The 18,084-nt window shown below is 38.4% G+C and overlaps 1 protein-coding gene across 9 annotated transcripts in view; it reads right to left on the reverse strand.

The window, feature by feature from the left end:
- Positions 1-18,084, reverse strand: part of DNAH5 (dynein axonemal heavy chain 5) — a 312,149-nt gene that overhangs the window by 144,734 nt on the left and 149,331 nt on the right. For all 9 annotated transcript variants that reach the window (XM_057539913.1, XM_057539912.1, XM_057539910.1 and 6 more), the window contains 8 exons: positions 14,274-14,407; positions 9,222-9,423; positions 8,417-8,652; positions 6,040-6,258; positions 5,146-5,208; positions 4,604-4,842; positions 3,629-3,869; positions 1,287-1,486 (listed from right to left, as the gene is read on the reverse strand). In XM_057539913.1, the coding sequence (XP_057395896.1) occupies positions 1,287-1,486; positions 3,629-3,869; positions 4,604-4,842; positions 5,146-5,208; positions 6,040-6,258; positions 8,417-8,652; positions 9,222-9,423; positions 14,274-14,407 (1,534 nt within the window). The remainder of the gene's footprint in view (positions 1-1,286; positions 1,487-3,628; positions 3,870-4,603; positions 4,843-5,145; positions 5,209-6,039; positions 6,259-8,416; positions 8,653-9,221; positions 9,424-14,273; positions 14,408-18,084) is intronic.

Raw genomic sequence — 18,084 nt, forward strand, 5'->3', positions numbered from 1 at the left:
GTGGTGCTTCTGTTATTTGTAGACAACCCTACTCCTAAACGACTGTACTGCCTTTTGTTGTTTTTCCTCTTCTCCTTCTTCACCCTTTCTTGATCTCTCCAGTCCAACATAATACGGGCTTGAAGTCATCTCAAATATTAGTCGTATTACTGAATAAAATTTTAATTTCCATATCTTAAGTATTAAGCAGATTGCTTTAATACTCTACACATCCTTCTGGGTTTTTTTGTTTGTTTATGATTTTCACAAGAATATAGGTCTATAACAACAGAGATCTTGGTTTTATTCACCCTTCTAACCACAGCACCTAGAAGAGCACATGGCATGCAGTAGGTGTTCCGTTAATTTCTGTTGAATATGCATTCCTCATACAACTCTGTCTGTGGGTTCAATGCCATTGGTAAGAAAAGTTTACCCATTCCTAACGCAGATGATATTTACTTAATGTATATGTGTACTTCTTCTACCTCCATAGGGTATGTTATCTTCCATCTGTCCTTAATTCTGGTTGGGTGTGACTAGTAACCAAATTCATTAAAACTCACCAAATTCTAAGTAGTTCAGACTCAGTGTTACCAATAGTCTCAATCTCTAAGACCTAATTTCATATTCTATATTACTCATTTCAAACACTTACACAATTACCATATATTTGAGAAAATCCTGGTGAACAAAAAAATTATTTCAAAAAGCACAAGAGGAAGCATTGAACCAAAGAAATCTAAGTTTATGCGTCTCTGGCTCGCACGTCCAAAGCTTGACAGCTCTGCTGCTACCGTCAAATAGAAATGTTAGGCTGGTATCGGTCTGTGCTGTTTTACTTCTCTTTATGAATTAACTTCATTCTCTATCTTAATCTGTCATCTCATTAAAGTATGTACACAACTAAGAGTTTCTAGTCCATAGGTGTTGACAAAAAGGTTTCCGAAGTAATTATTCTAAAATTCAGAATAATTTTCCTTCTGGAATCTAGAGCCTGTCGAGCTGTCAGCTGTGCAGTGAGGCTTGTCAGCAGCAAAGTTGAAATGTTCTGCAAGATCCAAGTGGCTAATTACATGGTGCATGATTTTGTGCAACTGATGGTCTCAGACACATCCCCCAAATAGAGGATAATGAAATAAAAACAGTATTATCCATGCCTTGCCAAAGGCTAAAATTAAAACAAGTACTTTTAATGTTGAATAGATTGTACGAGGGGTATTGTTGCATTTTTTAAATTAATTTCCCTTGAAGTGTTTGTTATTATGGTTCTCAAACCTCAGGGGAAAGAAGGACGGTTTTCCTACCTGTTGCCCAGTAGGGAGCCCAGTAACATCAAGCTGTCCTCCATGCTGGCGATGATTTCCGATGTACTGTCTCCTCTCAAGAGGAGCTCTCCACGGGTTTTAAAGCTGCCAAATGTGAATGTTTTGTTGTCCCATTCATTAATCACTTGCTTCAGCTTTTGTTCAATGTCCCTCTCTTTCACCGCACTGATACAGATGTCCTATTAAAAGTGCAAGCTCTCATTTTACAACATGAAGGTCACACATCCTTCTCAAATAGTCTTGGTTCAACAGAGGTCCTGTCTATACTCTTTCCTTTATATGTATCTATAAATACTTACATTTCCAGATCTAAACTGCAATATAATAAATGGTGTGTGTGTGTAGATATAATATAGATTTATCCTAATTTGTAAAATTTCCCACCAAACTATTCCAGAAAGAAAGAAGACAGAAAAGATATACAGCAGTGGAAGATTTTCAGCCATGATAAAAAAGAAAATCCTGCCATTTGTGACAGCATGGAGGGACCTTGAGGATATTGGGTTAAGTGAGATAAGTCAGACAAAGACAAATATTATATGATAGCCCTTATATGTGGAATCTTAAAAAAACAAACAAAAAACAAAACAACAACAACAACAAAAACTTGAAAAACAGAAAGTGAAATGGTAGTTACCAGGGGCTGGGGGTGGGGGAATGAGAGAGATGTTATTTCTATTTACAGCTAATAGATAAATAAGTCCTAGAGATCTAATCCACATACAGTGATTATAGACAACAAAACTGTATCCTAAACATTAAATTTTTTAAAAGACTAGATCTCAATTGTTCCCAGCACTAGAAGAAATGATAATTGAGGTGTTAGCTAACGCTACAATGGAGATTATATTGCAATATAAATGTATCAAATCACTATGTTGAACACCTTAAACTTACACAATGTTAAATGTCAATTATAACTCAATAAAAATTAGGGTAAAAAAGATATGCAATAACCTTTTAAATTTTGCAACTTTCATCAAAGACTGAAAATTTAATGTGTCTCTGATTTAACTCTAAAGTCAAACCAACGCAGTACGAGAGGAGGGAATGAACAGAAACCTGACTTCTTCCCAGCTCTCTGATCACTTTCCCTGTCTTCTCTGCAGCCTTATCTTCTCCTGGACCATTGGTCAAACCCATCCTTGCCCTCTTCTTGTCCCTCTCTGGATGAGCATATCCACACCCGTGGAGTCAGCAACTTTTGTATCTCCAGGAAAGACCCAGGCCCACTGCTTACTGGGCTTCTCTGTTTGGATACATCAAGGGAACCCAAAACACAATCTGTGAAATATCAAACTCACGCCCAAAATCAAGCTCATAGTCTTTGCACTTTGTCATTCCACCTGATCACCTTCCAACACTCCCCATCTCACTCATAAGCACCATCATCCACTTAGATCTCTCAGCAAGAACTCTAGGGTTCATCCTTAGCCCCTCCCGTTTCCCTAGCATGTTCACTCCGTCAAATTCTATCCAATTTTACCTCCTAACGATCTCTTCAATCTTGTCTCCCCTCTTCAGCTTCACTACCTGCCTCCTCATCTGACACATCATTATCTGTTGCCAGGGATATTCAAGTAACCTCCCAACTGGTTTCCCAGCATTCCCCCTTTCTGTTTTCCAATTCTTTCTCCTCACAGCTACCAGAGTGATCTTTACAAAATGCAAATTTAACCACGTCATCCCCCAATCAAAATACATCTCCCAGTTGGCTACCGACTGCTTCAAAGACTGAAATGGATAACACATTCTAGACCCACTCCATCTCCCCAACCTTAGCTGTCTCCTCTCTCGCCCACCTCCACACCTCGGCCTTCTGGTCCCCTAAACACACCTCAGACCCTTCACATATGCTGTTCCACCTGCCTGACATTGTCTTCTCTGCACTTTCCAAGCCCCTTACCCCCTCACCACACAAGCACACCCCGTTCACCCAGCACCCAGTCTTCCTGACCTTCATTGCCCTCGTCCCACCCCCAGAGAGGTCAACCCCATTATTAGAGGCCCTCATAGAGCAGCATACTTTCATTTCAATGGTATTTACTGCAGTTTGTAACTACACCTTCATTTGTATAATTATTTAATTATACAAATTATTTAACGATCTATAAACACAGGAATGTACTCTTATGTCCCCAGCATTTAACACAGAACCTGTTACATAAACGTTTGTTGAAGAAATAATAGCTGAGTACCAGGAAAAGAGTTTTGATTGTCCTAGCATGATGTACTGCACCAACAGACCATGACGTAGGAAAACTCTCAAATCCCCTGGGACCTTCCAATCGCCCACCACATCATACGCTCAATCATTGTACCTCTATTTCCTCTTTGTATTTCAGAAGAGGTGCCTCCATGATATGTCTTAACTTAGAAGTTTCATTCCCCACATCTAGACTGTGCCCAGTGAGAGCAATTATCCTTTCCCAGTGCCTTTCCATCATGGCCTTACTGGCCATGCGCTCCAGCAGTGGACAACACTCGCTGAAATCATCAATGGTCTTCTTCAGATCCAGAAAAGCCTGCCAGCCCTTCAAGGCCCGGGGCAGCTTCCGACACCTGCGAAGAAGAGCCAACATGAAAGTTCATTCGAATAGAAGCCTGGAATGCCTCCAATCCAAGACTGTCTGCTAGCATTTCCATCAAAAACAGTCACCACAAATACCCACCACATTGTTAAATCTCATGACTCAGAGGACAGTTGTTAATATAATACACTTTTACATTGCAGAAATTTGCTCCTCCCAATCAGGAATGACTTTTTTCAACTTCCTCATAAAAATTAGGTAAAAGGCATTATTTTAAAGAATAGAGGTGCCTCCCAATTCAATTCAATTCTCCTAACATGTTTTGAGACCCTACCAAGTACAAAGCACAGCAGAGTGTTTCAGGCTGTCAACTGAAAAGTACAACAAATGACCCTCCATTTTGGGGGGATTCAACACTTCAAGGATGTAGAAAAATCACAGGGCTCTTGCTTTTATTTCAAATAAATCCTCTAACATAAACTTCAAATGTTGGTAAGTGTAATATAAATAGAGATCAGCTCTCTCTAAGATGCAGGAAAGGCCCTGGCAAGATTCATCCAGGTTTAAAGGATGTGCTTGTCTCACCAGGCACACACAGGGGTAATTAATAAATCGCATTTGACGAGGGTGATGTCAGTGGACAACAGCAATGAAGCATGATGTACTTTCGAAACATCTGGGTGAAAAAAGAACCCTGACAGCCTATCAAAGAAGAAAGCATTTGAGGTTCAATAGCTCTGGGCATGCTAAACATTAATTTCTCACCTGTTCTGGAACTCTAAAAGTTCACTGCTGATTTTTTCAATATTTACTTCTGACCACAGAATATCGTGATAGCTATTTACAGTTTCTATGACACTGTTGTACAGAGCGTATATTTTCTGTAGAAGATTCAGTTGCTTCTTGATTTCGAGAAGCTGAGGATACGGTGTGATTGGCAGACCAAAAAGCTCCTCTCCTCCAGTATAGGTGATATATTTCCGATAGATATTATCAAATTGATTCTAATAAAAATACAAGTGAAAACTCAACAAAAATGATTTACATGTGAATAATCATGCAAATGAAAAAAAAAGATTGGCCAATAAGCAAACATGTATGATCTCTGAGCACATGTAAATGAGAACTAAATGAGTACAATTAATTACATAGAAACCAATGCTAACCATATCAAATCACAGTTTTTAAAAGGTAAGTACATACTATATTCCACAATGGGCTTCTCTACATTAAGCGGAAAAAAGTATGTGTTTAAAAGACATTGAGGTTTTGGTTCTATAGAAAGTCAAAGAAACTAAAAAGATCACCTGAAATATGATAAGTCTATCACTGGCTTCCTGGGGTTTCAAGCCGCTAGCCATTGGACCATTCTGAAACAAAAAGTTAAAATAAACATAAAATAAAATGAAGCATTTGCATACAAATTTCATGAGCACTATGTATTTGAATATCAAATTTTGTTTATATGCATGTCACATACAGGATAGGAAACTTAGTTTTTTATTTGTAAAAAAGGACTCAGGAAAGTAACTCATTTGGAAATATTTTCAAGGCCAAAAAAAGTCAAGTTAAGGTCACAGCTTTCATATGTCAAGAAATTTTGAAAATTAAAAATATGTGCTATTAATTTATCAGGTGACATGAAGGGTAAATAACTATTCTGTAAGAAGCACAAACAGTGTCTGGTTTGAACTAGAACACTAATGCCACATGACACAGAGTTCACCACTCTAATATCTATTTGTAAAGTGACCTGTAATGTCAACATTCCAATCAGGTTTTCCGACATTAGACCACCTTAAATAACTGGATTTCTGTGCTTCTTCATCCATGAAGTTGGTGGTTTGGCATGTTACCAGTTAATAAGTACAAATTTTACCCTATACTCTACACATTTCCCTTCTGTAGCACACTGTAATTGGCTGGAAATGGGTCTCTTTAAGCAACATATTCCCAGCAGATAAAAAGTTTTGGGAAGATGGAATTATGAAGTTGCCTGGAAAATGGCAGAAGGAAGTGGAACAAAAGGATGAATACGTTGTTCAATAAAGTTCTTGGTGAAAATGAAAAATGTGTCCTTTATTTTTATCTAAAAAACCGAAGGCACTTTTTGGCCCACCCAATATTATCTTTAAACAACTACACTTTGCATGCTGTAGTCACTCTTCTCCCAAAATACACAGAGAAAGCAAGAGTTGTACCAAATCGTAGTCCAAGTAGAAGTGGTGACAGTCTTGGAGGAAGACCTCCACGGTACTAATAAGCTCTTTCCTGAAACTGGGCTGCAGCGAGACTAATTCATTCTGCACTTCACTGGCACGTGCCAGAAGCTTCTCCCAAGCGTAACGCAGAGCATCCACTTTGTCCATCTCTTCCTTTGTTATCAGAAGCCCATATTTGTTAAGCAGGGCATAGGATTCCTACACAAAAGAAGAAAAATTTAATTTCTGCCAGTCAGGTGCATAAATGTATGCACAGTCATTTTTTAAAGCATTAGAATGGAAAAGATCCACATGACAGGGAAACTGCCCAGAGAGTTCTAGTTACTCTACTTGCAAACTTGGAAAAGTTTAAGTGAGCAACTGAGCCACTTAGCTTCAGTTTCCTCATCTGTAAAACAGGACAATTCCCTGGCTGCTTCACAGGATTTTCGTGAATATCAAAAAATATATATCAATTTAAATGCATTTTGAAAACTGTAAATCATTATACAAATAAAAGGTACGTTTACTTAGGCCCCTAAATTGTACTTGAAGACTACAAAATTAAATAAAGTAAATGAAAAACATAAAACAATTTAACTGCTAATTTTAGAATAACAAAATGAATCAGAGTTTTAACTCTATCCTATTTCACTTTGTTGGTAAAAGGTTCCAACAGTAAGACATAAGAGGGCATTCTTGAATCAGAGCCTAAGCCAAGTTATTGCCCTCAGGACACGAAATCCTGGACTATTCTCTTGTCTAGAAGATTAAAATAAGGCAAAGTTTGGTTTTCATGAGAAAGGATTTTTCCTAAATATCCCTGGCCTCTTCTCCCACCATTACTCTTCCCCAAAGACATAGAATGAACACCTGATTGTTGATTTGGGGAAAAGATTGTTGATTTGGGCAAGCATAGCCCAGTGCCTCTCTTCCTCTTCCCTCTTTCTCCTTGAAGGCATGCCTCCAGTCTGCACCCCAGTACCAATCAAAGCAACAAAGTAACACAGAGACCTGCAGCTTTCCAATGCTGCCTTTGATGGATGACTAAGTACAGTTCTGGGACTTCGTACTCACAAGGCCATAGTGTGGGTGAATAGGGTGGGGAGATGGGGAAAGTAATATACAATGGGAATATGGGAGCTGAACACTAAATCAGGTCTTCCAAATAAGTTCTATCAGTACTAAAGATTGCATCTTGAGCTTGACTACTTGACAACAGTTTGTCTTAACTCTCACGTCAGGGGGAAAGGGTTGGCAATTGCTGGACCTCCTCTTCAAACCCCTTCTCCAAACTCCCCTGGTCCAAGTAGGAGGTCTTTGCCTTGATGTTCCAATTCCAAAGAAGAACACAGTGGATCACGTGATTTCCCTGACCCAACACAGTAGAGGTGCAGACCTTCAGTCATCTCTGCCATTTTCACAGTAATTTGAAATTTTTCAAAATTCAAAGAGATGCGCAGAAAATATGAGACAAGAGTAGGATCCTGACCATCAGAGTTTAAGTCCAGACATTTAAGTCATGGTGTGATGAAAAGATAATGTTTCTATAACTGGAATTGTTCTAATGTTACAGTTATACTAGTCTCGTTTAAAAGAATATAGTAACCCATTCCTGATAAAGCGTTTGCATCTAGAAAAGACAGTATGATAATAAAAACAAAAGTAATGTGCAACATTAATCAAACTGCGTGATTTCTTTGACCCTCAGTTTCCTTGTTTGGAAGTGGAGTGTTGTAGGAAGTATTAAACGAGCTAATACAGAGTAAACCCATGAATGGACACTGTCAGTGCCCCATCCAGGTCCTGTTTATCAGCTGGTATTTGCAACTCAGATTGTTGGGTGTGTTGGCTATAGGAATCAAGCTGCCTTCTTCCCTTGAAAATTGTCCTCAGCTGATAGGAGCCTCCTCATGAGGAAATAATGGTCAATGACCAACTGATTTGCGGAAATAAAGACAGTCCCCCCTTGCCTCAAAATGGGGCCAACTGTGTGGTACAACTCATGTTCCAGAACACTCCCTGTGGGATCAGGCTGAAGTTAGTCTACAGCTAAGATCACACCCTGGCTTAGCTTCCTCCCACCCCCAACCTCATCCTTTTCTGTTTCATTCACTCTACTTCTCCCATGAGCACTCAGCAGTAAACCACTTACACAGAAATCCTCATCTCAGGCTCTGCTCTTCAACACCTTAAATGCTGTGTAAAGGACTAGAACTGCCCACACGAGGCACCCTACAGGTTAGGTATCATTACTGAAATCGTTGTTCTTGGGTTTAGCGGCCATTTGTAATTCCAGTCCAGATCTGGTCAACAGTTCATCTAATAGAGCCCAACATATGGAGATGTGTCTATAGAACAAGTGATTATCAGTTACCTCAATAGGTCCCACTTGAAAGTCAATGGAGATTTGCTGCTCCCTAATTTCCTTCAGGGCCACCATAGCAATTCGAATATCATCTAGGTCTTTAATTGGGCGATTCAGTTTCTTACTGAATTCTTCAACAAGTGTAAAAATGTTTTCCATCTCACTTCTGTATTTTCTGTTACAGTGACGGCCAATGACAACCATCCAGGCCTTCGTCTCAGCGGTCAAGGTGAACTTCAAGTCAGCTGTAAAACCCACATGTCCACCATTCAGTTTGAAAAACTTGACCCAGTATAAGGAGACCCAGTGTAACGGTTTACCAACAGTAAATACTTTGCAGCTGATAGCCCTCTAACACATGAAAAATCAAACTGGAAAAAAAATTAGTTTTTCCCAATCATTATATATTCATTCATGTTATAAAGCCTATTTGCAACAATTCAAAACACATTCCAAAATGGGAAAAAAAAAAAAAACAGTACCTATCAAAACTGTCGGAGCTAAGCCTCAAATCTTTGTTATTGTTATTTATTAAAGAAAGGGTACATTTTAATTCCAAACATGACAGACTTAGCCCTTGTCTGAATTAGCATTTATTTTAAAGGTTTAGCAGCAGAGTGTTCAAAATAGTCCAGAATAAATAATTATGCAGAAGGAAATTAAAAACAAATCTACAAGTTGGTCTTAAAGCTTGAGGCCAATAAAAGGAGAGTCAATCTTTAAGATAGCTAGAACTCTCTGGAATACTAATCTAGGTAAAGAGACAGAGTAATACGTTGAATTTTTATGACTGTCTGAAAGAAAACGAACCAACCTGTGTACAGAGCAATGGTACCCGCACAGATATACTCAGGCTCAGTGTTAATTTCTTGCTCTAGTTTTTGGAAATAGAGAATCTGAGATTCAAATTCAGAAAGCAAGGGGTTTTTCATAATAAACGTCACAATGGTTTCTTCTTTCTCCTTTTGCCAAATGTGATTGTAGCGTTTGAAGCAGTCGGTGGATGTAATAACTTCCTAGAATACAAATAACGTATTTGTGTAGAGAAGGAAGAATCAGAAACGGCATCGTGATATAAGTGAACATTTGCCAGTTGCTGGTGGTTCCCATGGATTTATTAAAATGTTTAATTAGTGAACCGTGTGACTAGTTGAAAATGCCACAGGACTGGAACTGGATACAATAGTGTAAATAGTAACCTGGGACTAGTAACAATGTAACTGGTACCATCCTACCAAAAAGAGAGGGGAACAGTTTCTCAGGAAAAAAAAAGAGAGAGAGAGAGAGAGCGAGTCCGTAAAATCTCTTGTGGACCAGGCCCTTTTGATTGGAGCTGGACCTTAGGTCAAAAAACACAGCTCAAATCATGCCACAGAGAGGGTGGTGCTATGGGGGAAAAAAATACTCTGAGGTCACTTTTTCCCATTGCACAAACTTCTCCAAGACTCTCATTGGTGAAATCTACTGGAAGTCTCAATGGAAACCCATTGACTTGTTCCCTAAGGTCAGAGCGTGGAGATTAGATCTAGAGGGACAAATAGAATATATCCAGGGCTTCCCTGATGGCGCAGTGGTTGAGAATCTGCCTGCTAATGCAGGAGACACGGGTTCGAGCCCTGGTCTGGGAGGATCCCACATGCCGCGGAGCAGCTGGGCCCGTGAGCCACAATTGCTGAGCCTGCGCGTCTGGAGCCTGTGCCCCGCGACGGGAGGGGCCGCGATAGAGAAAGGCCCGCGCACCGCGATGAAGAGCGGTCCCCGCACCGCGATGAAGAGTGGCCCCCACTTGCCGCAACTAGAGAAAGCCCTCGCACGAACCGAAGACCCAGCACAGCCATAAATAAATAAATAAATAAATAAATAAATAAATAAATAAATAAATAAATAAAAAGAATATATCCAGCATCAAGCCCCATTGAAAGATTGCATGGAATCACACAAAATGTATAAATATATTAGATAAGGACTGAAATCCATACAATATTAAATCTTCCCATGTGTTTCTAAATCTTCTCACCTCTTTTTCTTTAATTCCTTGTTAAGTTTTAGAGAACTCTTCATAAAGACCCTACAAACTTCTCATCATGTACGCTCCTAGGTATTTTTCAATGATGTTGTTATCGTAAAAAGGATCTTTTTTCCACTATCCTTATAACTGTATGGATGGCATATAAGTTTTTTTTAAAACTGTTTTTTTAACAAATGGTCCGCTTTGTTACAAAGTGTGCTTCTGTAAGATGAATTGGCTTTCTCGCAACTGGCAAATAAAGAATGATGTCAATATAACGGGAAGGTCACATTGTCAAATGCTGTTTTTCCTAGCACTTCATTTTGTACCCACTAAAGCAGCAAACCAAAGAGGGGCACAATGCTTTTTGTCTCTTCTTTCTTTTGGGTTAATCTGTTCTCCACTTTGTTTTGAGAATGTTCTTTGCACAGTTAGACCTGATCTTTGTATATTTTATCCTTGTTTCCATAACTCAGTATTTTCAACTGTTTCTTACACCTTGTTACAACTTCTACCAAGTTTCTTTCACCTTTTGATAGTATGTAAAGTTCTATACTGACTATAGCGTTGTTCAACAGGTTAATATTTTACTATGATTGTTATTGTTTTGGGTATTACTCTGGTTACAGAATTTCCTAGGTTGTGCGTGTCTGTCTCAAGCTCTTTTTTCTCATAATCCCTATTATATGTGCAACTTTGCAAAACAGGCTTTTCAGGAATATGTTTATTGCATTACAGCAGAAATGCCTATAGTTACCTTTCAACTGACTACAACTTAACTCTTCTTGGGCCATATTTTTTTTTAGATTAGCGCTTTTGGACTTACTTGATAGATAATCATATCATCTCCAAATAATTAAAATTTGTCTCCTCATTTCTAATGTTTATACCTCTTGGTAGTCAACTTTTTCTATTGGCTTACATTATAATTTCAGAGTTACATCTACATGAGAAAAAAAAAATTTCAACTGAGATAGAGAGAAAAGTGGCATTATTTGAAAGAATAGAGCATTATCAACAGCATTCTAAATGGTCTGATTATTTTAAGTAAATTTCACCAACCCGTACCAAGCCAAGCAGTAGCTTTACTCTAGCTCCCCACGTGCAGCTAAAGATGCCCCTTGAAACCTCAGGATTAATGAGTGTTGACACTTCACACCCACTAAAATGCAGAAAGCTAAGCCTGCCCCCGCTTGTCCCAACTACACCTGATACCCTGGCACGGGCTGACATGTTGACATGCACACCCAGAATGCATTGCAGCAGCATCTAGACATATTCACAAATGTATGATGGTTTGGAGAATGAATTACAGATTATCAAAGATCCCTGAATATGGGTAAAGTTCCAGAATCCTGAGCTCTTTCAACACCCAAGAGTTTATAATATTAAGAACGTACCTGGGGCTTCCCTGGTGGTGCAGTGGTTGAGAATCTGCCTGCCAATGCAGGGGACACGGGTTCGGGCCCTGGTCTGGAAAGATCCCACATGCCGCGGAGCAACTGGGCCCGTGAGCCACAATTACTGAGCCTGCGCGTCTGGAGCCTGTGCTCCGCAACAAGAGAGGCCGCGATAGTGAGAGGCCCGTGCACCGTGATGAAGAGTGGCCCCCGCTTGCCACAACTAGAGAAAGCCCTCGTGCAGAAACGAAGACCCAACACAGCCATAAATTAATTAATTAATCAATTTAAAACAAACAAACAAACAAAAAAAGAACGTACCTGGGACTTCCCTGGTGGCACAGTGGTTAAGAATCTGCCTGCCAATGCAGGGGACACGGGTTCGAGCCCTGGTCTGGGAAGATCTCACATGCCACAGAGCAACTAGGCCCGTGCACCACATCTGCTGAGCCTGCGCTCCAGAGCCCGTGAGCCACACTACTGAAGCCTGCAAGCCACAACTACTGAGCCCGGGTGCCATGAGCCTAGAGCCCGTGCTCTGCAACAAGAGAAGCCACCGCAATGAGAAGCCCGCGCACCGCAACGAAGAGTAGCCCCCGCTTGCCACAACTAGAGAGAAAGCCCGTGCGCAGCAACAAAGACCCCATGCAGCCTAAATACATAAATAAATAAGTAGATAGATTTATTAAAAAAAAAAAAAAAGAACATACCCTAAGTTTTAGACTCTCATTTATTTTATCTGAGTCAATCTTTATTAAACTGGAACTTTTGAAAGCAGAGGTAACCTAAAGCCTAAAGGAAAAATTACCTGAACTACGTATGTAGTATGTAGTATGTAGCTGATCTACCACATATTAAAGTTATTTTAATTGCCATGGTTATTTTGATTGTTTGGTCCAGCTCATCTTTTCAAGCCAGGCAGTGTTATAAGTTGATGGCCAAACTATGGATGTGCTGAATGTAGGTCAGGTTTATATTCTGATCCAACCAGTTATTGTAAGAGGAAAGGGGCTGGGGTCAGAGGAGTTTCTGCAGTCGAGGAAGGGTCAACCACAGAAAATTCAGAAGGGTCTATGGCTGTGGAGAGCCATGTCTAGCACTATGACCAAGTGTGCATATAGTCTTCCAGAAACAATCTGGCCATCCTATCAATCTGGATAAAGTCCTTCAAGTTATTCTAAGTGCCAACCCTTTCTATTATCTTATGGAAGACTAAGATCTATACATTTCCTTCACATAATATAAAGGCAAGTGCAACAACAATGACACAGACATAAGTATCTTGTTGCCTGCAGTACATTAATTTCAACTACTCTGTCTTGCCCTTGGATTTTCATAATAGTGGCTGCTTATATTCAGAGAAAGTAATGGACTTTATTATTGATCTATTTTATTGTATTTTCCATGATTACTGAGACATTTGAAAGCATACTTGAATGTTTATTATCATCATAGAATACTCTACTAAGCACTAGACAAATATTTGTTAAATTGAATTATGTGAACGCAGTCCCTAGGGCAAAATTAAATACAAGACCTTCAAGATATTAAGAAAGGAAAATTGAAAATGCATAAATGCAAACGCTTCCAGTTCCCTCAGGAATACATTAAAATTAAACTTAATATTTCCTCACATGGTTACAGCAAAGGCAGCTTTTCAAAACACTTTCAAACAAATGAAACTCATTCTATCAAAACTGAGTAATAATAGAAAAGATATATTTACTGAGTGACAACTGTTCCCTCAATAATGAGAAACATTTTTAAAGAGTCAGGAGGTCTTAGTGCCAATGTGAATATTTTCTTTTAAGTAGAAATTGACATCAGGATTTTGAGTCTTTTTAACCACAAAGACAGATTTGCCGGAACAGAAAAGGGAAAGTTGAGAGAAGAGCAGTTCGGAAGAAAAAATTAACCTGAATTTACATCCATGTCCAGTACAAGTATGTGCTGAAAATATTTTTGATATTCTCAGTATTATCTTATTTCCATGATATACACACATGTATACACAATATACATAAATTTTCATCTATTTTATAAGATTTGCCCAACTACACAAACATAAAGAACTGAGTGTAAATCTTATTCTATTTCAAATGATTCAAGTCAGTTCCAGCATCACTGACTCTGAACTGCAGCACCAGTCTGACTTGGGGTTTGAGACATCTTGAATTTTTTAATAGACTTACCTGTACTACATAAATACATAAAAAGTTTACAGGCATTAAACAGAAGACAATATAAAACACAGAAATAATAATTGTCTTTCACCTTGCAATCTAGAACGAAAAACCTTGAGTTAAACAAACATTTGCTGAGCACGTACAAGATGCCATAAGCTGCTCACTGAGGGCACAGCGGGTGAGACCCAGCCTACATGAAGGACAAGCTTTAATGTTCAGCTTCAATCTTGTTGTAAAGCAAAAGACCCTGGCTGCAGATCCTCTTGGCCTACCTTTTTGGTGGAGCTGATGATTGTGCTAAGCACAGAGACTAATTTTAGAATCTCTTTGTTGTCAGAAACATTCTTATAATAGTTCCTGTTTTGCACAGGAATGGGTAAGTTCACAGATGCTATCTCAAAGGTATCTAAAAGCAAAAAAAAAAGAGAGAGAGAAACATTTATATCAACAGTATATAGAATGTGCTTTAAAAAGATGAGTGAATTTCTGTAATGGTAAAGTAAGGACCTCTGAAAAAATCTTCTTTATAAAAGCAATTGAAAACACTGGGCAAATTTGTCAATAATAATTTTTTCAGGACTCCGGACATTAACCAAAGCTTGCAACAATTCGAGGAATTGTTCATTCGAGAAATATTTTGAAATTTGGGTAACAACAGTGAGTTTTGTCGTATGTTAACTGGTTCTACATACACTGCCCCTTGCTGGCTATGTGGCAGCCTCGAGAAACAGGAGCTTTGCAATGACCGTGGCTGTGAAAACCACAGCCAGCAGCAGGTAGCATTCACCAGAGGGACCAGCCTGGGCTTCAGGCTCCTCAAGAAGCCCCATAGAATTGGCCCTACTTGACTTGTCTGGAAGCTCCCTGGGCAAGCCCCATTCAAACAGTTTATCTTTATTTGACCTGACTCAGAACCCACTGACTGAGAAAATCCCTATCCCCAAGGCATTTGTCAAAAAACAATCAGAACAAAACAGAAGCAAACTCATAGATACAGAGAACAAACTAGTCCTTGACAGAAGGGAGGGGAAAGGAGGATGGGCAAAATCAATAAAGGGGATTAAGAAGTCCAGTTATAAAATAAATAAGTCACAGGATGTAGTGTACAATACAGGGAATATAATCAATAATACTGTAATAACTTTGTATGGTGATAGATGGTAACTAGATTCATAGTGGTGATCATTTCATAATGTCTAAAAATACCAAGTCACTATGTTGAAGTACATAAGTCACTTAGTTATGAAGTAAGTCAACTATACTTCAATTAAAAAAAAAAATCAGTGACATTTAACTTCACAGCTGCCTGAGGCAATGATATCCATTGGGGCAATGGAAAGGGTGGCCAAAAAAGTTAAAGATCTGGGCAATGAGATGTCCACAGAAGGCCTTATAAGGCCCTGACATATTCCTGGGGTTCTAGAAGGTCATGTGTATGTACAGAGCTGTGCACATGCCCAAGAAAGACCTAAAAGTGTCCCAATCGTTCATGCTGGCTCATGAATTGAGGTCTTGCACAAATAGTAAATAAAGGCTACAGCAGTGTTGAAAACTTCCTGAGCTTTCAGGGTGCTCCAGTGCACACACAAACTCCCTAGGCAAAGGATGGAAGCCTTACTGGTTCAAAGCATTAAAGGAAATCTCTGTGCAATCATAGTTAACTGCTAAACTAACCAAGCACAGACTATAGTGGTGCAGTCCACAGGGAAGACAAGTTTTACAGAATTGGTCCAGGAAAGTCAATATAAAACAGTAATAACAATAACAACAACAGACCCTGGGAGAAAGAATCAGATTTGCCACATTATACTCTTTAACATATCAAGTTTTCAACAAAAATTAAAATTGTGAGACATGCAAAGACACAGGAAAGTCATGCCCACCCAAAGGAACAAAAACAGCCAGTAGAAATATACGTGAGAAAGCCCACTATTGGAATTACTAGACAAAAAGAAATTTTTATTGACGTACAGTTGATTGGCAAGATTCTGTTAGATTCAGGTGTACAACATGGTGACTCAAATTTTTTATAGATTGTACTCCATTTAAAGTTATTATAAAATACTGGCTATATTCCCTGTGCTGTATATTTCCTTGTAGCTTATTTATTTACTTATTTTATACATAGTAGTTTGTATCTCTTAATCCCATACCCCTATCTTTTCCCTTCCCCCCTTCCCTCTCCCCACTGGTAACCTCAAGTTTGTTCTCTAAATCTGTAAATCTGTTTCTGTTTTGCTATATTCTTTCCTCTGTTTTATTTTTTAGATTCCACATGTAAGTGATAACATAGAGCATTTGTCTTTCTCTGTCTGACTTATTTCCCTAACATAATACCCTCCAGATCCATCCATCTTGTTGCAAATGGCAAAATTTCATTCTTTTTTATGGCTAATAGCCCATTGTATATATGTGTCACAGCTTCTTAATCCAATTGTCTGTTGATGGGCACTTGGATTGCTTCCTAGCTATTGTAAATCATGCTGCTATAAACACTGGGGTGTGTGTATTTTTCAAATTACTGTTTTCATTTTTCCAGATGTATACTCAGGAGTGGAAATGCTGAATCATATGGTAGTTCTATTTTTAGTTTCTTTGAGAAACCTCCATCCTGTTCTCCACAGTGGCTGCACCAATTTACATTCCCACCAACAGTGAAAGTGGGTTCCCTTTTCTCCACATCTTTGCCAACATTTGTTATTTATGTTCTTTTTAATGATGGTCATTTTGACGGGTGTGAGGTGACATCTCATTGTGGTTCTAATTTGCATTTCTCTGATGAGTAGCGATGTTGAGCATCATTTCATGTGCCTGTTGGCCATCTGTATGTCTTCTTTGGGAAAATGTCTATTCAGGTCTTCTGTCCATTTTTCAAACAGGTTGTTTGTTTTTTGATATTGAGTTGTATGAGCTGTTTATATAGTTTCGATATTAACCCCTTATTGGTCATATCACTTGCAAATATTTCCTCCCATTCAGTAGATTATCTTTTCATTTTGTTGATGGTTTCCTTTGCTGTGCAAAAGCTTTCTCACACCATGTACAAAAATAAATTCAAAATGGATTAAAGACCTACAAGTAAGACTGGAAACCATAAAACTAGAAGAAAACATAAGCAGAACACTCTAACATAAATCATAGCAATATTTTTTGATTTGTCTCCTAATGCAAAGGAAACAAAAGCAAAAATAAACAAATGGGACCTAATTAAACTTAGAGAAAATTTAAAATCAGCTATTAAAATATGTTCAAAGAACTACAGAAAACCCTATCTGAAGAATTAAAGTACGAGAAGTATGTCTCAAAAAATAGAGAGTATCAATAATGATATAGAAATGTAGAAGAGAATCAAATACAAATTCTGAAGTTGAAAAAACAATAAATGAAATGAATATTCACTTGCAGGGCTCAACAGATTTTAGCTTGTAGAAGAAAGAATCAGTGACCTTGAAGTTAAGTTTCTTAAAATAGAAGGCTAGGTTATTGATTTGAGATATTTCTTCTTTTTTAGTATCAGTGTTTAAGACTATAAATTTCCCTCTAAGCACTGTTTTAGCTGCATTTCATAAATTTTGGCATTTTGTGTTTTCCTTTGCATTTATCGTAAAACTATTTCCTAATTCCCTTTGTGATTTCTTCTTTGACTCATTGGTTATTTAGGAGTGTATTGTTTAATTTTCATGTATTAGTGAATTTTCCAGATCTCCTATCACTGATTTTTAATTTCATTTCACTGTGTTTGGAGGAGATACTTTGTATTATTTCAGTTTTTTTAAATTTCATTTCAATAGTCTCCAGATTGACTTACAGATTCAGCACATCCCAAAAATCACAAATCTTTTTTGTAGAAATTAACAAGCTGATGATTTCAAAATTCATACAGAAATAAGAGATCCAGAATATTCAAAAACAATCTTGAAAAAGAAGAAAAATGTTGGAAGACTCACACTTCCTGACTTCAAAACTTACTTCAAAGCTACAGTAATCAAGACAGTGGGGTTCTGGAATAAGGACAGACATAAGATCAATGGAATAAAATCCAGAGTGCAGAAATAAATGCTTACATTTGCACTTGCAGTTAAC

Source organism: Balaenoptera acutorostrata, chromosome 2 (assembly GCF_949987535.1).
Source record: "Balaenoptera acutorostrata chromosome 2, mBalAcu1.1, whole genome shotgun sequence".
In the NCBI taxonomy this organism is placed as follows: Eukaryota; Metazoa; Chordata; class Mammalia; order Artiodactyla; family Balaenopteridae; genus Balaenoptera; species Balaenoptera acutorostrata.